Source organism: Dipodomys merriami, unplaced genomic scaffold (genome assembly GCF_024711535.1).
Source record: "Dipodomys merriami isolate MVZ:Mamm:240054 unplaced genomic scaffold, mDipMer1.0.p SCAF_877, whole genome shotgun sequence".
NCBI lineage: Eukaryota > Metazoa > Chordata > Mammalia > Rodentia > Heteromyidae > Dipodomys > Dipodomys merriami.
The window spans coordinates 269054-291053 of record NW_027206487.1 but is presented as its reverse complement, the minus strand read 5'-3'; the positions used below and the strand labels follow the sequence as shown (position 1 = coordinate 291053).

At 54.1% G+C, this 22000-nt stretch overlaps 1 protein-coding gene across 6 annotated transcripts in view; it reads right to left on the bottom strand.

Annotated features, from left to right (window-relative positions):
- LOC138820395 (ELKS/Rab6-interacting/CAST family member 1) overlaps positions 1–22000 on the bottom strand; it is a 135814-nt gene that overhangs the window by 4215 nt on the left and 109599 nt on the right. For 4 of the 6 annotated variants that reach the window (XM_070012032.1, XM_070012034.1, XM_070012036.1 and 1 more), the window contains 3 exons: positions 12590–12734; positions 11359–11457; positions 769–957 (listed from right to left, as the gene is read on the bottom strand). In XM_070012032.1, the coding sequence (XP_069868133.1) occupies positions 769–957; positions 11359–11457; positions 12590–12734 (433 nt within the window). Of the gene's footprint in view, positions 1–768; positions 958–9836; positions 9904–11358; positions 11458–12589; positions 12735–22000 lie in introns of those variants that run through there. The other 2 variants (XM_070012037.1, XM_070012038.1) reach the window with 1 other exon arrangement.

Here is a 22000-nt window from a genome sequence, read left to right as displayed (position 1 = left end):
TCACTGCTCAGGTTTCTAGGGTCGGGGGTCGGGGCATGGGCCAGCGGCGGGAGCCCCACCACCAGGGTGCCCATGGGCCACCCCAGGCCAGCCTCGGCTGACTCATCCAGTGGCTCGTTTACCCCCAAAGCTCAACAGCTCCCCAAAGACAAGGAGAGATGCACACTACTGACCTGGTAAAGACCTGTTTCCCTCCCAGACCTTCGTCCAGAGGCTGTCCAAGCACGTGATAACCTACAGCAGGTTGACTGTCCCTGACCCCTTTCTACGTCTGTCCTTTGAGACACATAAGGCAGTGGCTCTGGGGGAGGAGTCTGGGGGAGCACCTTGGAAGACTATCCGTGACCTGCGATGGGGGAGGAGTGGTAGTTTTTGGGGGTGGGGGATGGGAAGGGTTTCCGCTCCGGCAGGCAGAGTAAGCGCAAGAGGGTGGGTATACGGAGCACATCCACCATCCTGGAGAACGGTGTACCGAGCTCTTGAAAACAGAGCCGTGAGCTGTCATCCTCACCAGAAAACAAACGCAACGCATGCCTTTCCACGCCAGCCCCAGGGAGTCCCCCCCGGGCTGTGTGTAATTCCACAAAGGACCCGTAGCGCGCTTTTGTGGTGGATTGAAGAAACAAATGGGAACTGATAGGTCAGTTAAGACATGGTTCCTGGAGCCGCGTCCTTCCCACGAGCTGCCAAAGGCCACTCCCGGAGTGTCGGCCCACGGCAGTGTCGACCTTTGCCAGGCTCGGGTCAAAGGTCGGCTGAGAGACTCACCTGTTCCTGGGTCATCTTCTGCAGCTCCGTCTCCCAAGCTGCCCGGTCGCCGTCCGCGTGGTAGGAGGCTGGTGGAGTGAGCCCGCGGAGGATCAGGGGGTCTCGGTCATGGCAGAGGGCTGTCAGGTGTCCGATGTACAACTCTAGCTTGCTTCTATTTTGGTCAAGTTCTAACAGGGGCTGGATGATCTGAAGTGGGGGGGAGGAGAGTCAGGGTCAGTCAGAGATGAGATGTTCAAGTGCTCTGCTACGCCAGAGACCAGCCAGGGACCGAGCACCCAGCTCCGAGAGCACGGCCCCGGGCGCCCATCCCGGGTGGAGAACTCTGTATACTGGCGGGTCGCTGGGACAAGACGCAGCCCCAGAGGCCCCGAGTCCCCCCCCCCCCCCATCCTCTTTTCCTGTCATGGTGAGCCAGTTACAAAGTGACTGCTGGTCTGGAAGACGGGAGCAGAGCTCGCCACCCAGGCTCAGCCCCCTGTCGTTCACAGTGGCTGTCGACGCCTCTCCCAAAGGGCGCAAGAAATCCTTCCAGGACACCCAGCCCGACTCTCAGCCACAGGAACCAGCCACCCTGAGTGTTCCCAGGGCTTCTGGCGGGAGGGCGGGCATTTTCGTGAGGATACTCCCCGACACATCCTGGCTGAGAGCTCCCAGATGCAAGGGTCTGCCCGAATGGGCCCTGGTACTTATTGCCTTCAACGGTGACACGGAGTACTTTGTGGATCCCATAGAGAACGATCCTGAGTTCAGGATTTAGGCCTATGGAGTATAACGTGGTATCGAGTCTGGGGCCTGTCTGGACCCAGTAGACGCAAGTGTACTTTAATTTTCATCCTGGATCAAAACCCCATTGCATGCAACCCACCGCCAGAATGTTTAGTCTTTCTTATCCCCTCAAAGGGAAATGGTTAACAACAAAACAAAGCCGGGATTGGTGGCTCACGCCTGTCATCCTAGCTACTCAGGAGGGTGAGATCTGAGGATCCCAGTTCATGGCCAGCCCAGGCAGAAAAGGCCTTCTCTCCAATAAACCACTCAAAAAACTGCAAGTGGCGCTGTGGCTCAAGTGGTAGAGCGCTAGCCTTGCATGCATGAGGCCCTGGGTTCGATTGCTCAGCACCACATAAGCAAAAAGAAAAAAGCTGGAAGTGGCGCTGTGGCTCAAGTGGTAGAGCGCTAGCCTTGAGCTGAAGAGCTGAGGGACAGCGCCCAGGCCCAGAGTTCAGGCCCCACGATTGAGAAAAACAAAACATAGTCACGCAAGCATCTGGAGGTCTGTGATCCCGTCCCACCAGCACAGTCCCGCATCTGCCCATTAAAAGTCACTTTGGCCTCTGGAATACGTGAGCCATATCAGTCAAGAGAAATGCCCTTATCTGCCCTCCTCCCTGACCCCCTGCCTTCCTCCCTCCCCTCCCCGCCCCGCCTGTCTCTTCTGTTCCCATTAGGCAGAAATGCTGCTGCCCAGTCTCCAGAGGAGGAAGGAGGACACTTTCCGTAAATAGTGTGCTGTGTCCAGTGTGGCTTCGCGGGGAGGCCTCCCCTACATTGGTGGTATGGTCGGGCCACACTGTCATTCCAGCCACTGCCCACCCCACCGACCCCCGCCATGACTGCAAGACGAGAGCTGAGTTGGGGTCTGATCTGCAGGCCAGCGTTTGAAGGCCTCTGAGAGTTATCTGTGAGATCGCGGCGAAGCCGGCCTGGGCTCCAGCCCGACCCGCCGCCTGCTGCCCCGTCCCCTGCTGTTCCTTTATCTTGGCGGCAGTGGGGTGGACTCGGGGGCCATGCGCCCGCGGCTCAAGTGCACTCTACCACTTGATCTGTGCAGCCCACTTTTGTTTTTTTGCACTGTTTTTGCTTTATCCCTGGGCTGGGATCCTCCGGGGCTGCTGGAATGAAGGCCTACGCCACACAGCCCAGGGGCGGTGGTTCACCCAGGGGCGCGGGGTGGCCACAGCTCACTGGTCAAGACAGAATCTCAAACTTTTTTTCTGGCGAGGGAGCCGTGCTGGCCCCTAACCCAAGCAGCTGGGGTTCTGGGTTTGAGTTGGTACACCTGATCTGATTCGCTCTGCTTTAACACAGGCTTCACGACAGTCCAGGCTGGCCCCTAATCACAATCCTCCTGCGCACGTGTGCATGAAGATGGCACAGAGCTCTCAGTAGCCAGCCACGCAAGCTCATCTATCGCACGCACTGGGCGGATGGTCGGAATCACCGCTGTGTGGGGGAAAGCTCGGCTACCGTCGGACTCCGGGGCACACCGGAAACGCAGCCGTGGCTGCAGCGGTGTGAACCCCTCAGGAGAGAATGTCTTGATTTGGGTAATGACCGGCCTTTCCTGTCGTGCCAGGATGCTAACCCCGTGGAAACGGCCGGCAGAGGAGCGGTGTGTGCCGTGGCGCTCGGAGAGGCGGCCGAGGGGCCAGCGGGGCGGGGGGCGGGGGCTTCCACACGGGCAGCTCCCTCGGGAAACCCTGCACACCCGAGGACCAGCGGCATTTCTGGGGGTCAGGAGAGCCCCTCACGAACTGGCCCCACGGGGCTGGTGATCTCCCCGACCGCCTCCCTCAGCATGGCAGTTCCCTAGAACAAACGAATGCCAGCTGGGCCCGGGACCCCTCCCCCACACCTCCTCCAGCTGCTCTGCTCGCTTCCAACTGTACAACTCCCTGCCTGCTTCTCTTTCTTTGGGCCCTTCCCAAGTGAGAGAATCTGTACCTCCATTCCAAACAGACAGACTGACAAACCGACAGACCTTCCCACTCCCATACGCTGAGAAGCTAAGAGGGATCTTGGCTGGCCAGACCAGAGTTGCTCCTTCTGGATACGTCTGCTGGAGTCAATCAGGAAATTATATTTAAAATAAAAATGCTTTCTGAGAAACTTAAAGATGCTACGAACCCATTGCGTGGATCAACGATTTCCAGACATCACCCCTTTCACCTTGCGAACAATCCAGGCTTTGGGTAGAAAAAAGGATTTGAGAAAAACACAAATAAGCCTGTTTTCTCTGCCAAGTTCCTTCACCTGAGAATAAAACCTTGCGTGCATCGCCGGATCTTTCCCCAAACACTGACATTTCCCTGTGAGACAATTTTGATGGACACCCTACCTCAACATCGCCAGCCTTTCAGACTTGAAAAAACAACACCAAGTTCTATGATCCAAGGGTAGGAAGGTGTGCTGAAGTCTGTGCGCATGGTGGTCACTGGCGTCAGCCACTGGAGTTAACAGCCAGAGAATTCCAGAGCGAAGGGCTGGGAAGGTGGCTCAGTGGTAGAGCGCTTGCCTTGCATGCATGAGGCCCTGGGTTCGATTCCTCAGCACCACATAAGGAAAAAGAAAAAAGCCGGAAGTGGCGCTGTGGCTCAAGTGGTAGAGCGCTAGCCTTGAGCTGAAGAGCTGAGGGACAGCGCCCAGGCCCAGAGTTCAGGCCCCACAACTGGACCAAAAAAAAAAAAAAAAAAAAGAATTCCACAGGGAAGGACCCGGAGCAACTTCCCGCCAGGCCTGGAGCAGCTCTGAGGAGCAGGGTAGGGTAGCAGCCCCAAGAATGCCCAACGGAACAGGCAGAAAGCACCAGGGCACCTCACAGAGCTCACGGGGCACCCGGCAGAGTACCAGCCAGTGAGCAGCGGGGTGCGGGCAGGCCACGGCTGCGGGAGCCAGCCAGGCCCGGGCATGCGCAGCTGGCCGGTGAACACACAGGGGGCTCTAGGTCAGCGGTGAACGACGGATAACCCAGGAAGAGAAAAGAACGTTCTAACGTTGTACGAAATGTCTTAGCGGCTGGCCTCACTTTCTAGCACTCCCAAAACAGTGTCTCCACCTGTAAACCCGTGTCCAAACTCTGTGGACGCTTTAGGGGAGAAAGCCAGAGCCGGAGGCCCTGCTTCCTTCATCCAGAGCCACGGGTCGTGGGGTGCTGAGGTTAGGAGTCAGAATGAAACAGTGGGGTAAACTCAAGCTGGAGCAATGGCAGGAGAAAGGGCGCAGAGGCTGCTCCCCACTTCTGGTACACCCTTGCTACTGTATCCTTCAACAACAAGCGACGCAAACACGCACGCACCGCTCTGAGGGTCTTTAGGCCCTGCTGCGCCGTGGGTTTAGCAGCGAGGACTCGTTTCCTGTCGCCTGCTTTTGCGGCTCGCCCACCGGGAGTGACCTCACGCTCTTCTGGCATTTGTCTGATAAACCGTCTACCGATGACCTCCCGACAAGCAGCCTTCCAGGAAAAAATACTGCAGAGCTCGTCTGAGGCTGACGCGTGCGGTTCAGGGCTGCATGCTTCGTAAGCGTGCCTGCGCTGGGCTGCGTCATCACTGCCGTCTCAACACTCATACGTTTCTGCGTTTTCTGTGCCCAAGAATAAAGCATCAGGTTCAGGCATCGCTAGACGCCTGTGCACGCACGCAGAGGGCAGTGGACGGCAGGGGCAGGCTCCCCTGCCCACGAACTCCTGCGTCCTGGCACCTTTGTACCGTCCCGGAAGGCACGGCCGCTGGCTGGCTTCTTGTCCCGGCTGCCCTCGACAATACTTTCACTCATCGGCCAGTGAGGTGGTAACTCTGGGGCTCGTGATCTTAATACAGGGCGGTGTCTCCTTGAATGGACGGCTGCTTGGACGTCTCCCAGCACCGCACAGCCCCAAATTTTGAGGTAGGGTCTCCCCTAGGCACCCCAGGCTGACCTCCAACGAGTGGTCCCCCCGCCTCTCAGAGTCTGGGGCTACACGCACCCGGCAGAGCAGCTGCTCTCTTCCAGTGCCGAGGGGGTAGGCGGGGCGGGGGGCTGCATGGCCGTGGTCGGCAGCAAGCGGCCCCTGGCGGGTTGTGGCGTGGGTTCAGGGACTGGTACGAGGGCGTCTCAACCCAGAGGCAGATCTGCGTCGGTGTGCAATCTCACACGCTGCCAGTGGTGCAGAACTGCCTCGCGGCACAGGGCCGAAGTCAGGAGGGCGGGCGCTGGGCCTGGGCCTGCCAGGACTATCGGCAAGCCGCGGGGCCTGCGCGGGTGGTAATAACCCACGCGCCGTCACCCGTGCGGCTCTCCGGTCATCATCAACTCGTTTTTGTTTGTTTTTCTCACCTATCTTGGAATAAAGCTAGCCTTGGGAGGGCTGCAGATACACATTTTCGGCACGGTTATTCTGGAGTTGGGAGTCTCACAATTTTTTTCTGCGTAGGCTGGACTTGATCCCCATCTCTGGATCTCGTCTCCTGAGCAATCAGCATTACAGGCACCTGACATCACAGCCCAGCTTTTTAAAACAGAAGTGTTTGTGTGCCGGCACCAGGGCTTGAACTCAAGAGATATCAGAGTCTCTCTTGTCTTTCTTGCTCACGGATGGAGCTCTACCACTTGGGCCACACCTCCAGCCCGGCTTTTTTTTTTGCCAGTCCTGGGGCTTGAACAGGGCCCAGGTGCTGTCCCTGAGCCTCTTTTGTGTTCAAGGTTAGTGCTCTACCAGTTCAGTCATAGTGCTACTTCTGGCTTTTTCTGAGTTGTTTATGGGAGTTAGCCTCACAGACTTTTCTGCCCAGCTTGGCTTCTTACCATGATCCTCAGATCTCAGCCTCCTGAGTAGCTAGGATTACCAGCGTGAGCCTCAGGCACCTGGCTCAGCCTGGCTTTTAGTTAAGTGGAGATGGAATCACGTGGTTGTTTGGGCTGGCTCTGAACCACAATCCTCCATCCAGGTCTAAGCCTCCTGAGTAGCGAGGATGACAGGCGTGAGCCACCAGCGCCCGTGTCTAATGGAAGTATTCCATGTGGATCTGAGGACTGGCAGGCACACGGTGAAGGAGTGAGTAAAAAGCGAAGTCAGTGATAAATGCTGGTTCCGTGCCTGGAGGGCCTAATGCCACGAATGCCACATCAAGATAACTACCACGTGACCAAACTGAACATGTTCGTTTGACACCAGGGTGTCAAAAGCAGATCAGGGTAACCTCATTTCCTAGTCACGCGGAGGGAGCTCCGGCAGCCGAGGCCCTTCCTGGGCTTGCCCGAGTCCTCCTTGTTCTGGAATTTGTGCCTCCGGTCCTGACAGGGAGCAGCAGGGCTATAGGTCCAGTGCTGCAGGGTTTCAATGAGGTCTTGCTAACAAGTGTCTTGCCTTAAATCCTGAATTTTTACCAAGAAGAACAAGGCCTCTGTTTTGTATATCTAAACACTAAGTCCCATCTGTGCACAACTGTGGCTTCCTGACATCACCAGTAGCCGGCGACGCAGCCCAGCTACACCTCAATCAAGTGCATCATTAAGTACATCCCAGAAACACTGACTGCAGATCTAGATCTACCCACCCCGGGTAACTGGGAGGTGGGGGGTTCTAGAAAGTACAGTAGGCCTGTCTGGCCTCTGGGGCCCAGACAAGTGCAGCTCAGAGGGTAACATGCTGGGGTGCGGGAAGGAAGGCCTGGAAACAGCTCCTGGCATACAAGGACTGCAGAGTGAGTAGAAAACAGACAACGATCCTTCCGGAAATAGCTTTTCTGTGTGACGCCGGGGGCTGAACCAAGGACGCGGCGTATGGTAGGCGCATGCTAGAGTGCTCTGCGACTGGTCTACATGCACTGCAAGCCCTTACTCGTATTTTCAGGCACTAAGAATTTTTTTTTTTTTGGGGGGGGTCCGGTCATGGGGCCTGAACTCTGGGCCTGGGCGCTGTCCCTCAGCTCTTCCGCTCAGGGTGAGCGCTCTACCCTTTGAGCCACAGCACCACTTCCGGCTTTTTCTGCTTATGTGGTGCTGAGAACTTGAACCTAAGGCCTCAAGCGTGCAAGGCAAGCACTCTGCCACTGAGCCACCTTCCCAGCCCCACGAGTAAAAATCTGTATGGTGTCGTGATGGTTGTGGCACACTTCAGAAAGGGTGAGACCCCCTTTCCTAGAACCTGCAGCTGCACCGTGCTAAGCAACCAATGGCAGCTGAGGGCTCAGAGCCAGGGGTCACAGGTGTGGCCCCAGGAGCACCTGCCTGGGCAGGGTGAGGCCCTGAGTTTGAACCCCGGAACCACCACCCCACCAAAACGCAGCCCCGGGCAAGAGGCTGAGCAGGAGGACCAGGAGTCTGACCCTGGCCTAGAACATCAGGGAATCGTGCAGTGACTGCCAAGTGAAGTCAGCACCACGGGCTGTTACAAGTCACTCTAGGGCAGAGGAGAAGGGAGGTCGGCGCTCCGGCCTGGCCGCTTTCCTGTCTCCTGGCAAAGCGGCTGGGGCCGTGCTGCCCAGGGCACTGCCATGTTCCTTCCGCGTGGCTGGAAGCCCCACCCCCTGCCTGCGACCCTGCAGGCTGCACAATACACGCACACCTGCGGAGTACGGCGGGCGAACTGACACGCTGACTTTCTCTGGTGTCCTCTTGTACGCCGCCTCTAACCCAAACAGTGTTGGTGTGTCCGGGTTTCGCTATGGAGCAGGGTGGCCTGGAACTCGCAAACCTCCTGCCTCGGCCTTGGCAACCATGCCCAGTCCATACTCCGCCCACAGCCATTGGGAAGCTGTCCACTTGGTGCTCGGCCCGGCTACCACTCACCACAGTGTCCTCTGCCTGGGTTCCGCAGGAAGAGGTCAGCGCATGCCCACATCGTTTTAAGCAGTGCAACGCCGAGACACAGACATTTAAGGGAGAACTGATCCGACAGGTGTGCTCACCGAGAAACCCAGGCAGCAACGGCAGCGTGTGCCGGGCCGGTGTGCATGTATGCAGCGTGTGCGGGCTGGAGGTGTGCACGTACGCAGCGTGTGCCGGGCCGGTGTGCATGTATGCAGCGTGTGCGGGCTGGAGGTGTGCACGTACGCAGCGTGTGCCGGGCCGGTGTGCATGTATGCAGCGTGTGCGGGCTGGAGGTGTGCACGTACGCAGCGTGTGCCGGGCCGGTGTGCATATATGCAGCGTGTGCGGGCCAGAGGTGTGCACCTATCAGCGGCCTGACTACACTCCCCAGGGAGAGAGCTCAAACCCCCAGGGCCTCTGACCACAGGAAGACAGGCCCGAGCCGCCGGTCTGGAAGGGAGAATGTGGACGGTGACCAAAGAATCCTTCCACTGCTTCCCGAACACCCTACCCAGGAAATACTCTGAAAGCCATGCGAACCTTAGGGACTGGCCCTGGGTTCTGACTCTGGGAATTCAGAGTTTTCACGGTAGACAGAAGAGAAGGTGGTACAGTACAGGGCAGAGCAGTTTAAAACACAAATGATGATGCTTTATCACTAATTATCGTCAAAATCACGTCAAACCTACACTAAAGGCGGTGTATTTGGTTAAATTTCTAGTGCCCATTGGATCTATGTCAGGAAGACCTTTCCAGGACATGTAGGAATCATCCAACATAAGGGTAGTCTACAAGCAGACCGCACCTGAGAAAACTGAGTTGTCTGCCCTGAGAGTTCTCCCCGACACGTAAGGGAGGGAATAGAAAAGTGACCATTAACACGTCACACGAGAAAAGAAAAAAATCACAAAATCCACACCCCACATGACAAAAGCACAGCCACACACAAGAAGCACCTGAGGGAGACAACCAGAGGGCACACCGGGGTCACAGGTCACAGGCTGGGCACACCGGGGTCAGGAATCACAGGGACAGGGCACACCGGGGTCACAGATCACAGGGACAGGGCACACCGGGGTCAGGAATCACAGGGACACAGGGCACACCGGGGTCAGGAATCACAGGGACAGGGCACACCGGGGTCAGGAATCACAGGGACAGGACACACCGGGATCTGGAATCACAGGCACAGGGCACACCAGGGTCAGGAATCACAGGGACAGGGCACACCGGGGTCAGGAATCACAGGGCAGGACACACCGAGTTCACGAATCGCAGGGACAGGGCACACCGGGGTCAGGAATCACAGGGACAGGGCACACTGGGGTCAGGAATAACAGGGACAGGACACACCGGGGTCAGGAATCACAGGGACACAGGGCACACCAGGGTCAGGGCACACTGGGGTCTGGCATCGCAGGGACGGGTGGAGTGAGGGGGTGGGAGGGCAGTAGGAACAAACAGGATGGCTGCATGGCTGGGGAAGCTGTGCTCACCGTTCTCAACAAAATGGCTGAACTAAGAGCATCTGAGGGGCTAGGCCCAGATCCCCTCCTCCTCATCCTAGGGAGATGACCGGGAGCGGCGCCCGGGGCAGCATGGAATGAAAGAGAGTTGGGTTAGTAGTTAGACACAGGCACAGGCATAATGCAGCACAAGAGAGATTCTTGGCTCGCTGGATGAGATCCGGACTCGGCCAACTACCAACGTTAGTAAATGGTTATTAAGTGCCATCTCCTCTTTCTGCCTTCCCAACATGTCCTGTGGGACGGGCGTGCTCCGACCACGTGTGGTCTTGCACCAGCCTCTCTCCCTGGGTGCCTCCCCATCCCGCATTCCTGTTTCTGGTAAAAACTGTTTCAGCTGGGAAGGTGGCTTCGTGGTACAGTGCTCGCCCAGCATGCACGAAGCCCTGGGTTCCACTCCTCAGTACCACATACACAGAAAAAGCCAGAAGTGGCCCTGTGGCTCAAGTGGCGGAGTGCTAGCCTAGAGCAAAAGAAGCTCAGCGACAGCGCCCAGGCCCTGAGTTCAAACCCCAGGACTGGCAAAAAAATAAAAAAAAAATAGTTTCATGGAAGGGCCTGGAAGCGGGAGGCTGGCGGGGGAGGGCCGCGGGCGCCGGGGAGTCGGCTCTTTCTGGGCCCACAGCAGGCGAGGCGCAGGTGCTGAGGTGCGAGGCGCATCTTCACTAGTAGACACACTCACACTGGGCCATGCCGCCGGCGTGTGCGAGACTCGCTGCTCTCCTGCGCCTTCCCACGTGGAGGTGACCACGGGCTCGGGCTGGGACCCACCCCCCTCCGTGGCCCTGCACTGTTGGAGTGGGTGTGATGGGGATGTTGCCATCTGACTTCTGGCAGTGGGAGGGAGATCTTGGGGGAGAGTTCCCTTGGTTCAAAACACTGGAATGGAACACGGCTCCCGTCAGACCCATCAACGTCTCGGGTCCTGAGAAGACGCTGGAGGCAGCCATCCTCCCCCAGAACCTGTGCCGGAGACATCAGGAGGGGGGAGAAGCCGAGCCGCGGCCACTGCTCTTGACATGTGATCTGACTTAAACTCCAGAGGTAAATTCTACACTGAGCTGCGCCTCACTGAGTCTGAGAGAAAAGAATCTGTTCCCTGCGCTCCCCCCCCACCCCACACACACATAAAGTACTATAGGTTTTTCTTTTCCTCTTGTTTTGTGGTGTTCTCCTCAGGCAGGATTTCACCACTGTGCAGCCGGGCCAGTCCTTCCTGCTTTCCTGTCTCCAGGGTGGTGGGATTACAGGCATCTACCACAGTACCCAGCACGCCCATTTCATATGAAAGGCAGGACTTCTTTCCAGCTCAATTCAGTAATTCTTTACCATTCTCAGAATTTTCAAGTATCTAACTACTAGGAAGAAAGTGAATGGGTGTTTAAAAAGAAGGGCGGGGTGGTCAGAGCTGAAGTGGCTCTTGTTATTTTCTTGGACCCTGGTCTGCGACACTCTTGAAAACCAGCGTGAACGCCGGGGAGCGGCGGCTTACCTGGTCTGGGGAGGGCTTGTGGTTGGTTTGGTTGGAATGGGAGGATTTGAAGTGGCCATCCTCGTAGTTGTCGGCCATTAGCTTCATTCGATTTTGTGTCTAAGAGGAAGAGATTGATAAGGTTAACATCTCGGTGAAGTTTCAATGACACGCAGCGGCAAGGGACCAAGTTCTGTGAGAATCCCGTGAGCGTGGAAGTGAATCTTGTCCACAGGAAGCTCCAGCACGGAGCGCTCCTGAAGAGACTGCCGTGTTCAGTCGGCGCCACGGACGGTCCCCCAGCCGTCCCCCAATGCCACGTGCTCAGGGCAGCCAAGAGCGAGCTCACGGGCATCTTAGAGGGCGACGCTACGCCTGGCACATCGGCTGCCTGCCACCTACCAGTCTAAGGCACTGTGCTACCGCAGCCTGAGTGGACTAAGGTGACACTGACAGTACGTGGTTTTTGGAGGTGAGAGTCACCCAGTCCTTGGATCTCAGCCTCCTAAGTAACCGGATGATAGGTGTGAGCCACAGGTACCCTGACACATTCTTCTTGAAGTGGAGGTGTCTGGGGCCGTGACCTTCCTCCTCGTGCTCCCGGCACTGGCGGGGGTGGCGGGCGGGCGGGCACTCCTGCTCCCAGCCACTGGGCTTCTCTAGGAATTCACCCTGGCTCCCAGCCACGGGTTGAGATGGATTTGGAAACTTTATGCCCGGGCTGGCACAGCATAACATTCTCATGATCTCAGTCTCCCGAGTAGCTAATATTACAGGCTCGAGCCCCACACCCAACTCCCGTGACACCTTTTTCCTTTTTTGTTGGTTGTAGGGCTTGAACTCTGGGCCTGGGCGCTGTCCCTCAGCTCTTCAGCTCAAGGCGAGCGCTCTACCACTTGAGCCACAGCGCCACTTCCACTTTTCTGGTGGTTCACTGGAGATCAGTCTCACGGTCTCTCCTGCCTGGGCTGGCTTTGAACTGCCATCCTCAGATCTCAGCCTCCTGAGTAGTTAGGATGACAGGCGTGAGCCACCGCTGCCCGGCTCCATGACACTTCCTAAACTAGCCATGTCACAAAGTCTGCATTTCCTAGACACATCCGCAAGACATGGCCATGGGATTAAGTCTTCTAAGGATGAAAATTACCAGATACCTCCACCAGTTGTTGAACAGAAACACGAGGCCCTGAAGCCGAAGCCGGCAGAGCGTGCCGCGCACAAGGGCTGAAGGCTGGGCGCTGGAGACATGTACCTGTTGCTTGAGCTGCTGAACCAGGCGGTCCTTCTCTCGCTTCAGGGCCGACACTTCCTCCTGGGTCTTCTTCTTAGAGGACGAGAGCTCCAAAAGAGCAATATTGGCATCTTTTTCACTAATGGCAGCCAGAAGAGCTTCTTGCCTGCAAAAAAACCGTCCACACCTTCACTCTCCCAGCCATGCTTGGGGCTGCTGGGACCCACGTTTTATGGGTGGTGAAGCCAGGGCTGAGAGAGTTTACACAGCCTGCCCAGCTGTGCACCGGCGGCCACCGAGCAGGAGAGCCCTGGGCCTTTTCTGACCCTGAAAGTCTTTACCATGCTATCTGGCTGGTACTGATGGTGAGGGAGTTGAGGCAGAGCGGGGAGGGGGGCAGGCACCGCACCTTTCCACCTGCTGCCGACTCTCACACAGGTGAGCAGCTCGGAAGAGCGGTGGTCAGGGACCGAGGGGTAGCGGCACAACGCAGCCCTCGCAAAGGCTCAGAGGTCAAGATGGCCAAGCGCTGCGTCCTCTACTCACCGTCCCATCCCAAAAGCTTACGGAGATCTCACGCTAAGTATTCTTATCACATGAATGTGACCGTTTAACCTGGCTGCCTGTCATCCTGGCTACTCCACAGGCTGAGATCTGAGGATCGTGGTTTAAAACCAGCTGCAACAAAGTTCGTGAGACTCTGATCTTCAATTAACTACCAAAAAGCTGAAAGTGGAGTTGTGGCTCAAGTGGTAGAGTACCTGCTTTGAGCAAAAAAAAAAAAGCTAAGGCAAAGCACCCACACCCTGAGTTCAAGCCCTAGCACGCATGTACACACATGTGTGCGCGCACAACACACACACACACACACACACACACGCCACTGAATCATTAAAAAACGACAAATGTGGATATTTGGAGCTCTTATGGGTTGGTAAAGAAATTAATCCCCTCTTGGGCTGGGAAGGTGGCTCAGTGGTAGAGTGCTTGCCTTGCATGCATGAAGCCCTGGGTTCAATTCCTCAGCACCACATAAGCAAAAAGAAAAAAGCCGGAAGTGGCGCTGTGGCTCAAGTGGTAGAGCGCCAGCCTTGAGCTGAAGAGCTGAGGGACAGAGCCCAGGCCCAGAGTTCAAGGCCTACAACCAGAAAAAAAAGAAAAAAAAGAAAAAAAGAAATTCATTTGCCCAGACAAGATTAGGATGCCAGTGAAACAGAGACGCAGTGGGTGTGGGCGCCGGGCAGCCACGCGGCACACAGCAGGAAGATGATGGGGTCCAGAGCGGGGCTGGCCAGAGCGGCCTCGCGGGGCTCCTTCTGGTTGGCTGTCTTATGCTTTGTGGAACCCGCGGACGGGCTGTGGCTCACACTGCAGTGTGAGGGTTTGCTCTGGACGCAGCAGCCCGAGCTGTTTGATTTTCATCTTTGGGACCTGTCTGGCCTTGACTCTTCCGCATTCCAACGGGACCTCAGTGTTTCTCTGCCCGCCAGGTCACCTTAAACGGGGCGCTTCTTCTGCAAAATTAGTCCATCTCCCTACCTCCCTATCCACCCGCTCACCCCAGGCAACACACACAAGGAAACACTCCCAGTCCTGTAATAACAACTTGGCATCTCATTGTTTTGTTTTGCTTTTTTAAGACAGTTTCTAGATAGAGTTGCAGTTGAACTTGCAAAGTAAACAGGGTTTTGCTGTTCAGTGAGAACACTCCCGTCCCTTTCTGCTCTAGCCACTTCACTCCTTCCTTGAAACGCAGCCTGTGACTTTGGGCCAAGTGTGCTACTCCCCAGCAGGTCTTCACTGAACAGTGTGTAAACTTGAGCAAAGCAGGCGTAAAAACAGAGCCTGTTCCCGGGCCTGCTGACCGCCATTCTTTTTATCTCATCAAAGCAAACAAGTTTAGAGTGTTCTGTGCTCTACTGCAAGTCACCAGAACTCTTTGAAACAACTGAACTTTGCAGATTCTTTGTGGTTTGGGCAACAACTCTGTGGGTTAAGCCCAGAAGGACAAGGAGTTGGATCTGGTAGGGAGATGGACAGAAGAAATTTCCAAGACAATCTGCATTGACTTGGTGAAAATTAGGCTCCAAGTCCAAAACGCAGCCTTCCGTCTCTCATCTTCCACGGAAGAAGAAAGATTTCATTTACAGCAGTGGACTGAGCTTTGACCTGAGAAAATGCGTCAGAACCCGTGGCTGGAGCTTAACTTGGTTTCTGTCTTTTGTTAAGATAATTGAGCTCCAGCAGCGGGCACGTGGAAGGGTTTTAGTTAAGCGGAAAATGGGGAGACCACCCCTGGAAGAGTCCAAGGGCCCTCTGAACTCCCCAGGCAGTGCTCACGACTGGAAACAGAGATTGGTGTAACAAGTCGGTGCCTTACCCTCCCCCCCCCCCCCAGCCATGCAGCTCTAAGGGATGGCAGATGGCTTTCCGCCCTCAGGATCTAGTCAGCACGGGAAGATAAGGGCAGTCTAAATATACCCTCCGACCACTTGAAAAAAAGCATGTGAAGTGGTCAAATGAGCTTCAAGGTGAAGGAGTACAAGACTGCTTAACTACGCAGCTTCCTGTGGACGGCTGTCATCTGTTCCCTTTTGGGGCGGAAGAGGCTGGGATGAGGCCGGCGCTCTCCCCGAGGGGCAGCCGAGGGACGCGCCCATGGCAGGTGACCAGTGAAACCCAATGCAACAGAAACCAGCTGGCCTGTGGACTCAGACAGAGCCACCAGCGCCTGACTGGTTGTGAGCCGCAGTGCTGGGACGGAAGCTCCAGTCTGTGCTTAAGGGAAGCATAGCGGGAAATAGAAGAACTCACTAGACCCCGCAGAATCATCGCGAGGGAATCGTAAACGCTCTCATAAATGGTACGTTTGGCCGGCGAGGATGGTACGGCTAATCTCTGGGTGTAAAGGTCATAGAGATACGATATTAACAGGTGACAGTTTCGATGTCAAATTTCAGAAATTCAAAGGATGTGCCACTGGGGTGTGAGCACTGCAGTGACTCCTTAGCCGGATAAAGAACCTCTCAGGGCATTCAAGCAGAGACTCGTGTCAATGGCGCAGTAGCGGCGGTTTGGGGGAAGGGGGGCCGGAGTCTTGCTATGTAGCCCAGGCCGGCCATTGCTCCAGCACTCAGGAAGTCTGCCACATCTGGCTTAAAATGCAAAACTTTTGTTGTCAGCCCTCCACTTTTCAGCGGGAATGAAATCCAGAACGGAAAAAGAAGAAAAGTAATTTGGAAAAATAATCTTATTTGAGGAGTTACCTTCTCAATACAATATAGTTCTTTGTAAAAGGATATTTTCTGATAAAGGTAATATATAATGTTAGCCAGGTGCTGGTGGCTCACAACTGTAAGCTACTCAGGAGGCTGAGATCTGAGGATCATGGTTCAAAGCCAGCCTGGGCAGGAAAAATCCGTGAGACTCTTATCTCCAATGAACCACCAGAAAACCAGAAGTGGTGCTTTGGCTCAAAGTGGAAGAGCACCAGTCTTGAGTGAAAAAACCCAGGGACAGCGCCCAGGCCGAGTTCAAGCCCCATGGCTGACCAACAAAAAGGGGAAAGTGATTAAGTGACCATCAAGGCTTACCATCAGCAAAGGAGGCAGGTAGCAACAGAATGAACCCAACTTGAAGCCATTCCAGGTGCGTTAAACCTCCATTCCAGTCGATCCTGCCCTTTGACCTTCAAGTTCTAATAGAATCAAGATGTCTCTGAAAGGGCTCTGTGAGCTTCAGGAACCAGTAAGACCTCCCTGTCTGTCCCTTCCCCCCCTACGGTCACATTTCAGAAACTGGAGACAAAAGTCAAGGCAAACAGCTCAAAATCCCCTTGATAATTCCTGACTCCCTGAGAACACGCTAGCTTCCTGCCACCAGTAAATAAGAGGCTGCACGTGAGGCTGGAGTTTTACAGCAATCACCAGGGTTTACGGTCCCCTCCTCCTCCAAGCAGCCATTTCAGGGCGAAGGGCTACACAGCCATGTCATCATGTCCACAACCCGGACTTTGAGAGTTTCATGTGCCGGATACGCAGGCCTCGTCGACTCCAATGGAGGTGAAGGCTGAGAGTCACAGTCTCCTACTGATGCATCCAATGAACTTTTGGTTCTGTTGCTTCTCTTTGTGCCACCATTTGCTATGTAACCCATTGCTGCCCACGGTGTGCGTGGGTCACCTGCCTTCCACCCGCCATCTCACTTCCTGAAGAAATCCGTCACGGAGGTTTTCTCCTAGGGCCCCTGTGGAGACTCAGAACAGGCTTCACTCTCTACACAGCCATGGCTCCCGTGGGCTGTCTCTGCGGGGTACAGAAGCGATTCCTGGATTCTACGTCACGTCCACACTTATCTCTTGGGAGGCCACATGAAAATAAAGGTGCTTTATCTGACCTCAAATGTTGACTGTTCAAGCCTCCACCCTCACCGACCCTCACCTTACCAGGGAAGCCACGTCCAGAAATTCCACGAAGCCACCATGGCCTCTCCCTCCCCCAACTCTTCAACGCCTTCAGGACTGCAATCCACAACGCATGACGATTATGAGTTCCTGATTTCAAGGTGGCAGAGCACAGGCCCACTGAGTGTTTTCTCCTTTGGAAGATCACTCCCAAATATGGAACAACAAAAACCAGACACTAATTCTATTTCTGTGGACACGCACGGTGACTGTGACGCCACGTGATGCACAGAAAGATAAAATGGCTAAGGAAACTGCAAATGGCTCGGCAGCGTTTACTGACAGGGCACCCGGAGAGGCAGAGGTCTACGCGGAGGAAATGTCCGGGACTAAGCCAGCGGCCGTGGGCGGTGGGATGGATTCTTACATCGTGTCTGGTTTGCCGGATGACGGTGGTTCTTGCACAGCAAAGACGTTACTCCAAAGAGAAGCCTGGGCCCCTCCCTGCTGACTTCTACCCAGAGGAAGTACTCAGGTCACGCCGCCGAGACTCATTGCTTTACAGGAAGATACAGTCACAATTTTCACTATTAAAGCTAGTGAGATTTAAAAAACAGTATGCAGATTTAACTGGACAGTTTAGTTTTGAGCCATCAGGTTCTCTGAAAGCAAGCTTTTCTAGCACCACACGGGCGAACCTCCTCTTATCTGTGTGACGCGGCTATCACTAGAAGAGAGACAAACTTAGATCTTCTGTTTTCCCCATCGCTGCTTTTAAAAATAGCGAGTGACCCGAAGAGTTTTATCTGAATCCAGTCTGAATCCCCCGGGAACCGTGGCTTCGACCCACGTGTCCTGGCTGGGGATCTGGGGCCGTGAGGCCCAGCGTGGGCCTTGAGAGACAAAGCGAAGCGGACTGGCAGGAGCGGGGGAGGGCGTGGGAAGAGATGAACCTGACCTTCTCCTGCATCTGTCCTTGACTGCGTCAGAACAGCAGGCGTAGCTCCCGGCATCCAGCAGTACATTTGAGAGTAGACATGAACAAAGACCTCACAGCACAATCTTGCCATCTGAAGATGCGGTTCCTTCCAAACCACGCACACCCCGCCGCCCGTTCCCGTGCACCTCCTCTGGCCTAGGGAAAGTCCTGAGGGACACAAAGTTTTCTCACATTGCTTCTCAGAGCCCAAAGTCCAAAATGGCTCCATGTAGCTCAGCGTCTGCTTGGAGATCTCTCAAATGCTTCCAGCAACCAATCCCTGTCCTCTGCCACTGTCCCGGAGTTCACTTGACCTTCTCTAGCCTTGGATGGGCAACACATTTTTGCCACCTGTCCATGTAGTGCTACCAAAGGCTTGCTGGCCTCTTCGCCGGCTTCACGGCCTTCTGAGCCTGTTTGCAGGACGCGGGCTGGAAGAATGCAGCGCCACAGGCCCACGGCACAGTTTTCCCCGGCATGCACCACCAGGAGCTGCCCGGACAGTCTTGGTCTCCCAAGGCCGCCGGCGTTAAGAGAAAACATCCGCGCTCTGGATCTGCAGTACCCTGCCTTATGGAGAAGGTGGGGGTTGACTCCGAGTCCAGCCCGTGTGAGAGGCAGCAGGGTGCGCAGACCGACCGTACTGAGGCTGAGACCTGAAGGGGTCACCCCACCCCACACCTGTAATCCACCTTCCCGCATCAATAATTCATCGACTGTAGCAGCATTCATCTGCTCTCACTTTGCTGCTGGGATGACAGGAGCGAGCGCTGCCCCCCAGCCAGCCTTGCAAGAGCCCGCTGTGTGTGTGGGTTCCTGGGTCAGGTATGAGACGGCTGGGGGGGGGGGACGAAGGGGAGGGGGCAGGAGGGGGGGAGAGGGGGAGCTGCCTAGGCTGACGCCCTCCCCGGGTTCCACTGCTTGTCCCCGGCCAGACAGTTCAGGAAGAACGCGTGCACGTGGATCTTTCCTTGTCATAAATAAGTGCAGGGCGGGGCTCGTGGCTAAGCCCGGAAGCATGGGCAAGGCAGCATTTGTTCTTTTTTAGAAGACTGTTTTTAGTTATGGAAAATGGGCTCACCAACGTGGGAAAACTTTTTGCCTCTTTAACTTATAGAACTCATTATTTTTGTTGCTCAAAAATGCTCCTGGACAATGTTCAAGAGGAAGTGGAAGTGTACTCATTACCTCACTCATGTAACTGTAACCCTCTGTATAGTATCTTTACAATAAAAAAAAAAAAATGCTCCTGGAGAAGACGGGTTGTTTCTCTTGCCCTGGGATGAAAACTATGAGCTATGATTGAATATACAATCTGAGCACACTAAGACCCTGTTTTAGAAGGGAAAAATTCAAAATAATCCTAAATACACACGGGATAATATACATTTGTATGTACTTCAAAGAAGCCAAAAGAAAGAAAATAGAGTAAATGGGGGAAAAAAGCATAAATTAAGACTAATTAAGACTATTATTTTAGGGCTGGGAAGGTGGCTTAGTGGTAGAGTGCTTGCCTAGCATGCATGAAACCCTGGGTTCAATTCCTCAGTACCACACACAGAAAAGGCTGGAAGTGGTGCTGTGGCTCAAGTGGCAGAACGCTAGCCTTGAGCAAAAGAAGCTCAGTGGCCAGGCCCTGAGTTCAAGCCCCAGGACTGGCAAAAACAAAAACAAAACAACAAAAACAAAAAAAGAAAAAGAATATTAATTTCCCCCCTCATTATGTGTACGTAGGAGCATATACTTATCCATATTTCCTTTTTTTTTTTTTTTTTTTGGTGCTAGTCCTGGGGATTGAACTCAGGGCCTGGGCACTGTCCCTGAGCTTTTTTGCTCAAGATTAGCACTCTACTATTTGAGCCATGGCACCACTTCCAGCTTTTTTTGGTGGTTTAGTGAAGAGTCTCACAGTCCTTCCTGCCCAGGATGGCTTTGAACTGTGATCCTCAGATCTCAGTCTGCTGAATAAGATTATAGGCATGAGCCACTAGCACCCACCCTTTTATTTTTTTTGTCGTTTGTGGGCCTGAACTCCGGGCCTGGGCGCTGTCCCTCAGCTCTTCAGCTCAAGGCGAGCGCTCTACCACTTGAGCCTTGAGCCACAACACCACTTCTGGCTTTTTTCTTTTTGCTTATGTGGTGCTGAGGAATCGAACCCAGGGCCTTATGCATGCAAGGCAAGCGCTCTACCATTGAGCCACCTTCCCCCCCCCCTCGCGGCCTTTTTTTAAAGACAAGGTCTCACTATGCTGCTCAGGCTGGTCTTGAACTGCCACCTTGCAGTCCTGAGTAGACGGGATAATCACCACCATCACCACCAGGCTACAGGACGCTTGCTTCCGAAGTTAAAACCAAGCGTGAGAACAGGAAACCACCATGTTTTAGGATCACTCACAGATTTCCTTTGAGGATTTCCACAGAAAGATGGATTCTACGTTCACTCTAGCGACTGCGGCCCTCAGTCCCACAAAAACAGTAAGAACAGAAAATCGTGAGCGCCATGGGAGATTCAGACCAGTCGTGTTTGGTTCCATTTTAAGTTTTCCAGTCTGACGGATGCTCCAGTATTTGGGCATTTCTCACGTACCCAAATATACACCCTGCCTCTCCCTGCCCCAGTGCCTCTTCAGATAACCGTCTTCTGACCCCTTCTGCCCTGCTGGCTCCGCAGAGCTCAGCACACATTTCTTAAATGTTTCTAGAAGCCAGGAGAGGCACTCATTCTTGAAATGCTATCCCGAGACGCTCTTTAAGGTAAGCGGCACGGGGTCTGTGCGGCGTGGCGTGGGGTAAGGTCTGAGGCCTTCTGCAGGAAAGGAGCAGCCCGGCCCTTTAAAGCAGTATGTGCATGTACATATTGTGATGTATTCAACAATGGTTGAACTGCAGGGTGGAATGGGCTCTTGGTTTCCTTCTAAACAAGTTTGTGAATGGGACTCATAATGAAAACCGGAAAAAAAAAAACTCTTTTCCTCAACTGGTTAATAAACATGTAAAGGTGTGAGTCCTATTTGTTAATATTAGTAATATCTCTCTGTGAAGATTTAAAAACATATAAAATCTCTGTATTCTGGATACTTTTATCTCAAAAATAGCGTGCTAAAAACCTCATTTAAGGGGCTGGGAAGGTGGCTCAGTGGTAGAGCGCTTGCCTTGCATGCATGAGGCCCTGGGTTCGATTCCTCAATACCACATAAGCAGAAAAAGCCAGAAGTGATGCTGTGGCTCAAGTGGTAGAGCGTTCGCCTTGAGCTGAAGAGCTGAGGGACAGCACCCAGGCCCAGAGTTCAGGCCCCACGACCAACAAAAAACAAAAAACAAACAAGTAAACAAAAAAAACTCCAATGACAAGAGAATGAGAACATAAGCCATACACTATGACAGAACGCCTGATAAAGAACTATTGAATTCAAAACATAAAAAGAACTCTTAAAATCCAACAGTAGGGAAATGAACAATTTCATTAAAAGGGGGGGAGGGGAGAGCTTTAACTATGAGACACTGAACCACAGGATATCAGCAATAGAATGATGGCTCACTTATGGTGCCAATAATGTGAGTGGATGTCTAAGGGATTAGAACTCAGAGTGTTCACAAGTCAACCTCACGAGATCAGTCTGTGCGATGCTGGCCACAGTGTGCATGACATCACTTTGTATCACTTTGGGGGGGGTGCGGGTACGAGCACTTGAGTTCAGAGCCTCATGCTATTACTTGGTTTTCTTGTTTATAGCTGGTGCTCTATTCCTTAAGCCACATCTCCAGTCCAGTATTTTGCTGGTTAACTGGAGATGGAGTCTAAAATCAGAACATTCCAACCTGAATTACAAGTAGGAAGGGAGGGAGGTTTGAAGAGCAAGGTAGAATTCTTACCTTACACGATCATAGCAGATACAGAATGGGATAACTCATCATTGATTAATAGTAAGCATGCCAGGGTTTAAAAATTACTTGAAATATAGCCGGGCGCTGGTGGCTCACGCCTGTAATCCTAGCTACTCAGGAGGCTGAGATCTGAGGATCGCGGTTCAAAGCCAGCCCGGGCAGGAGA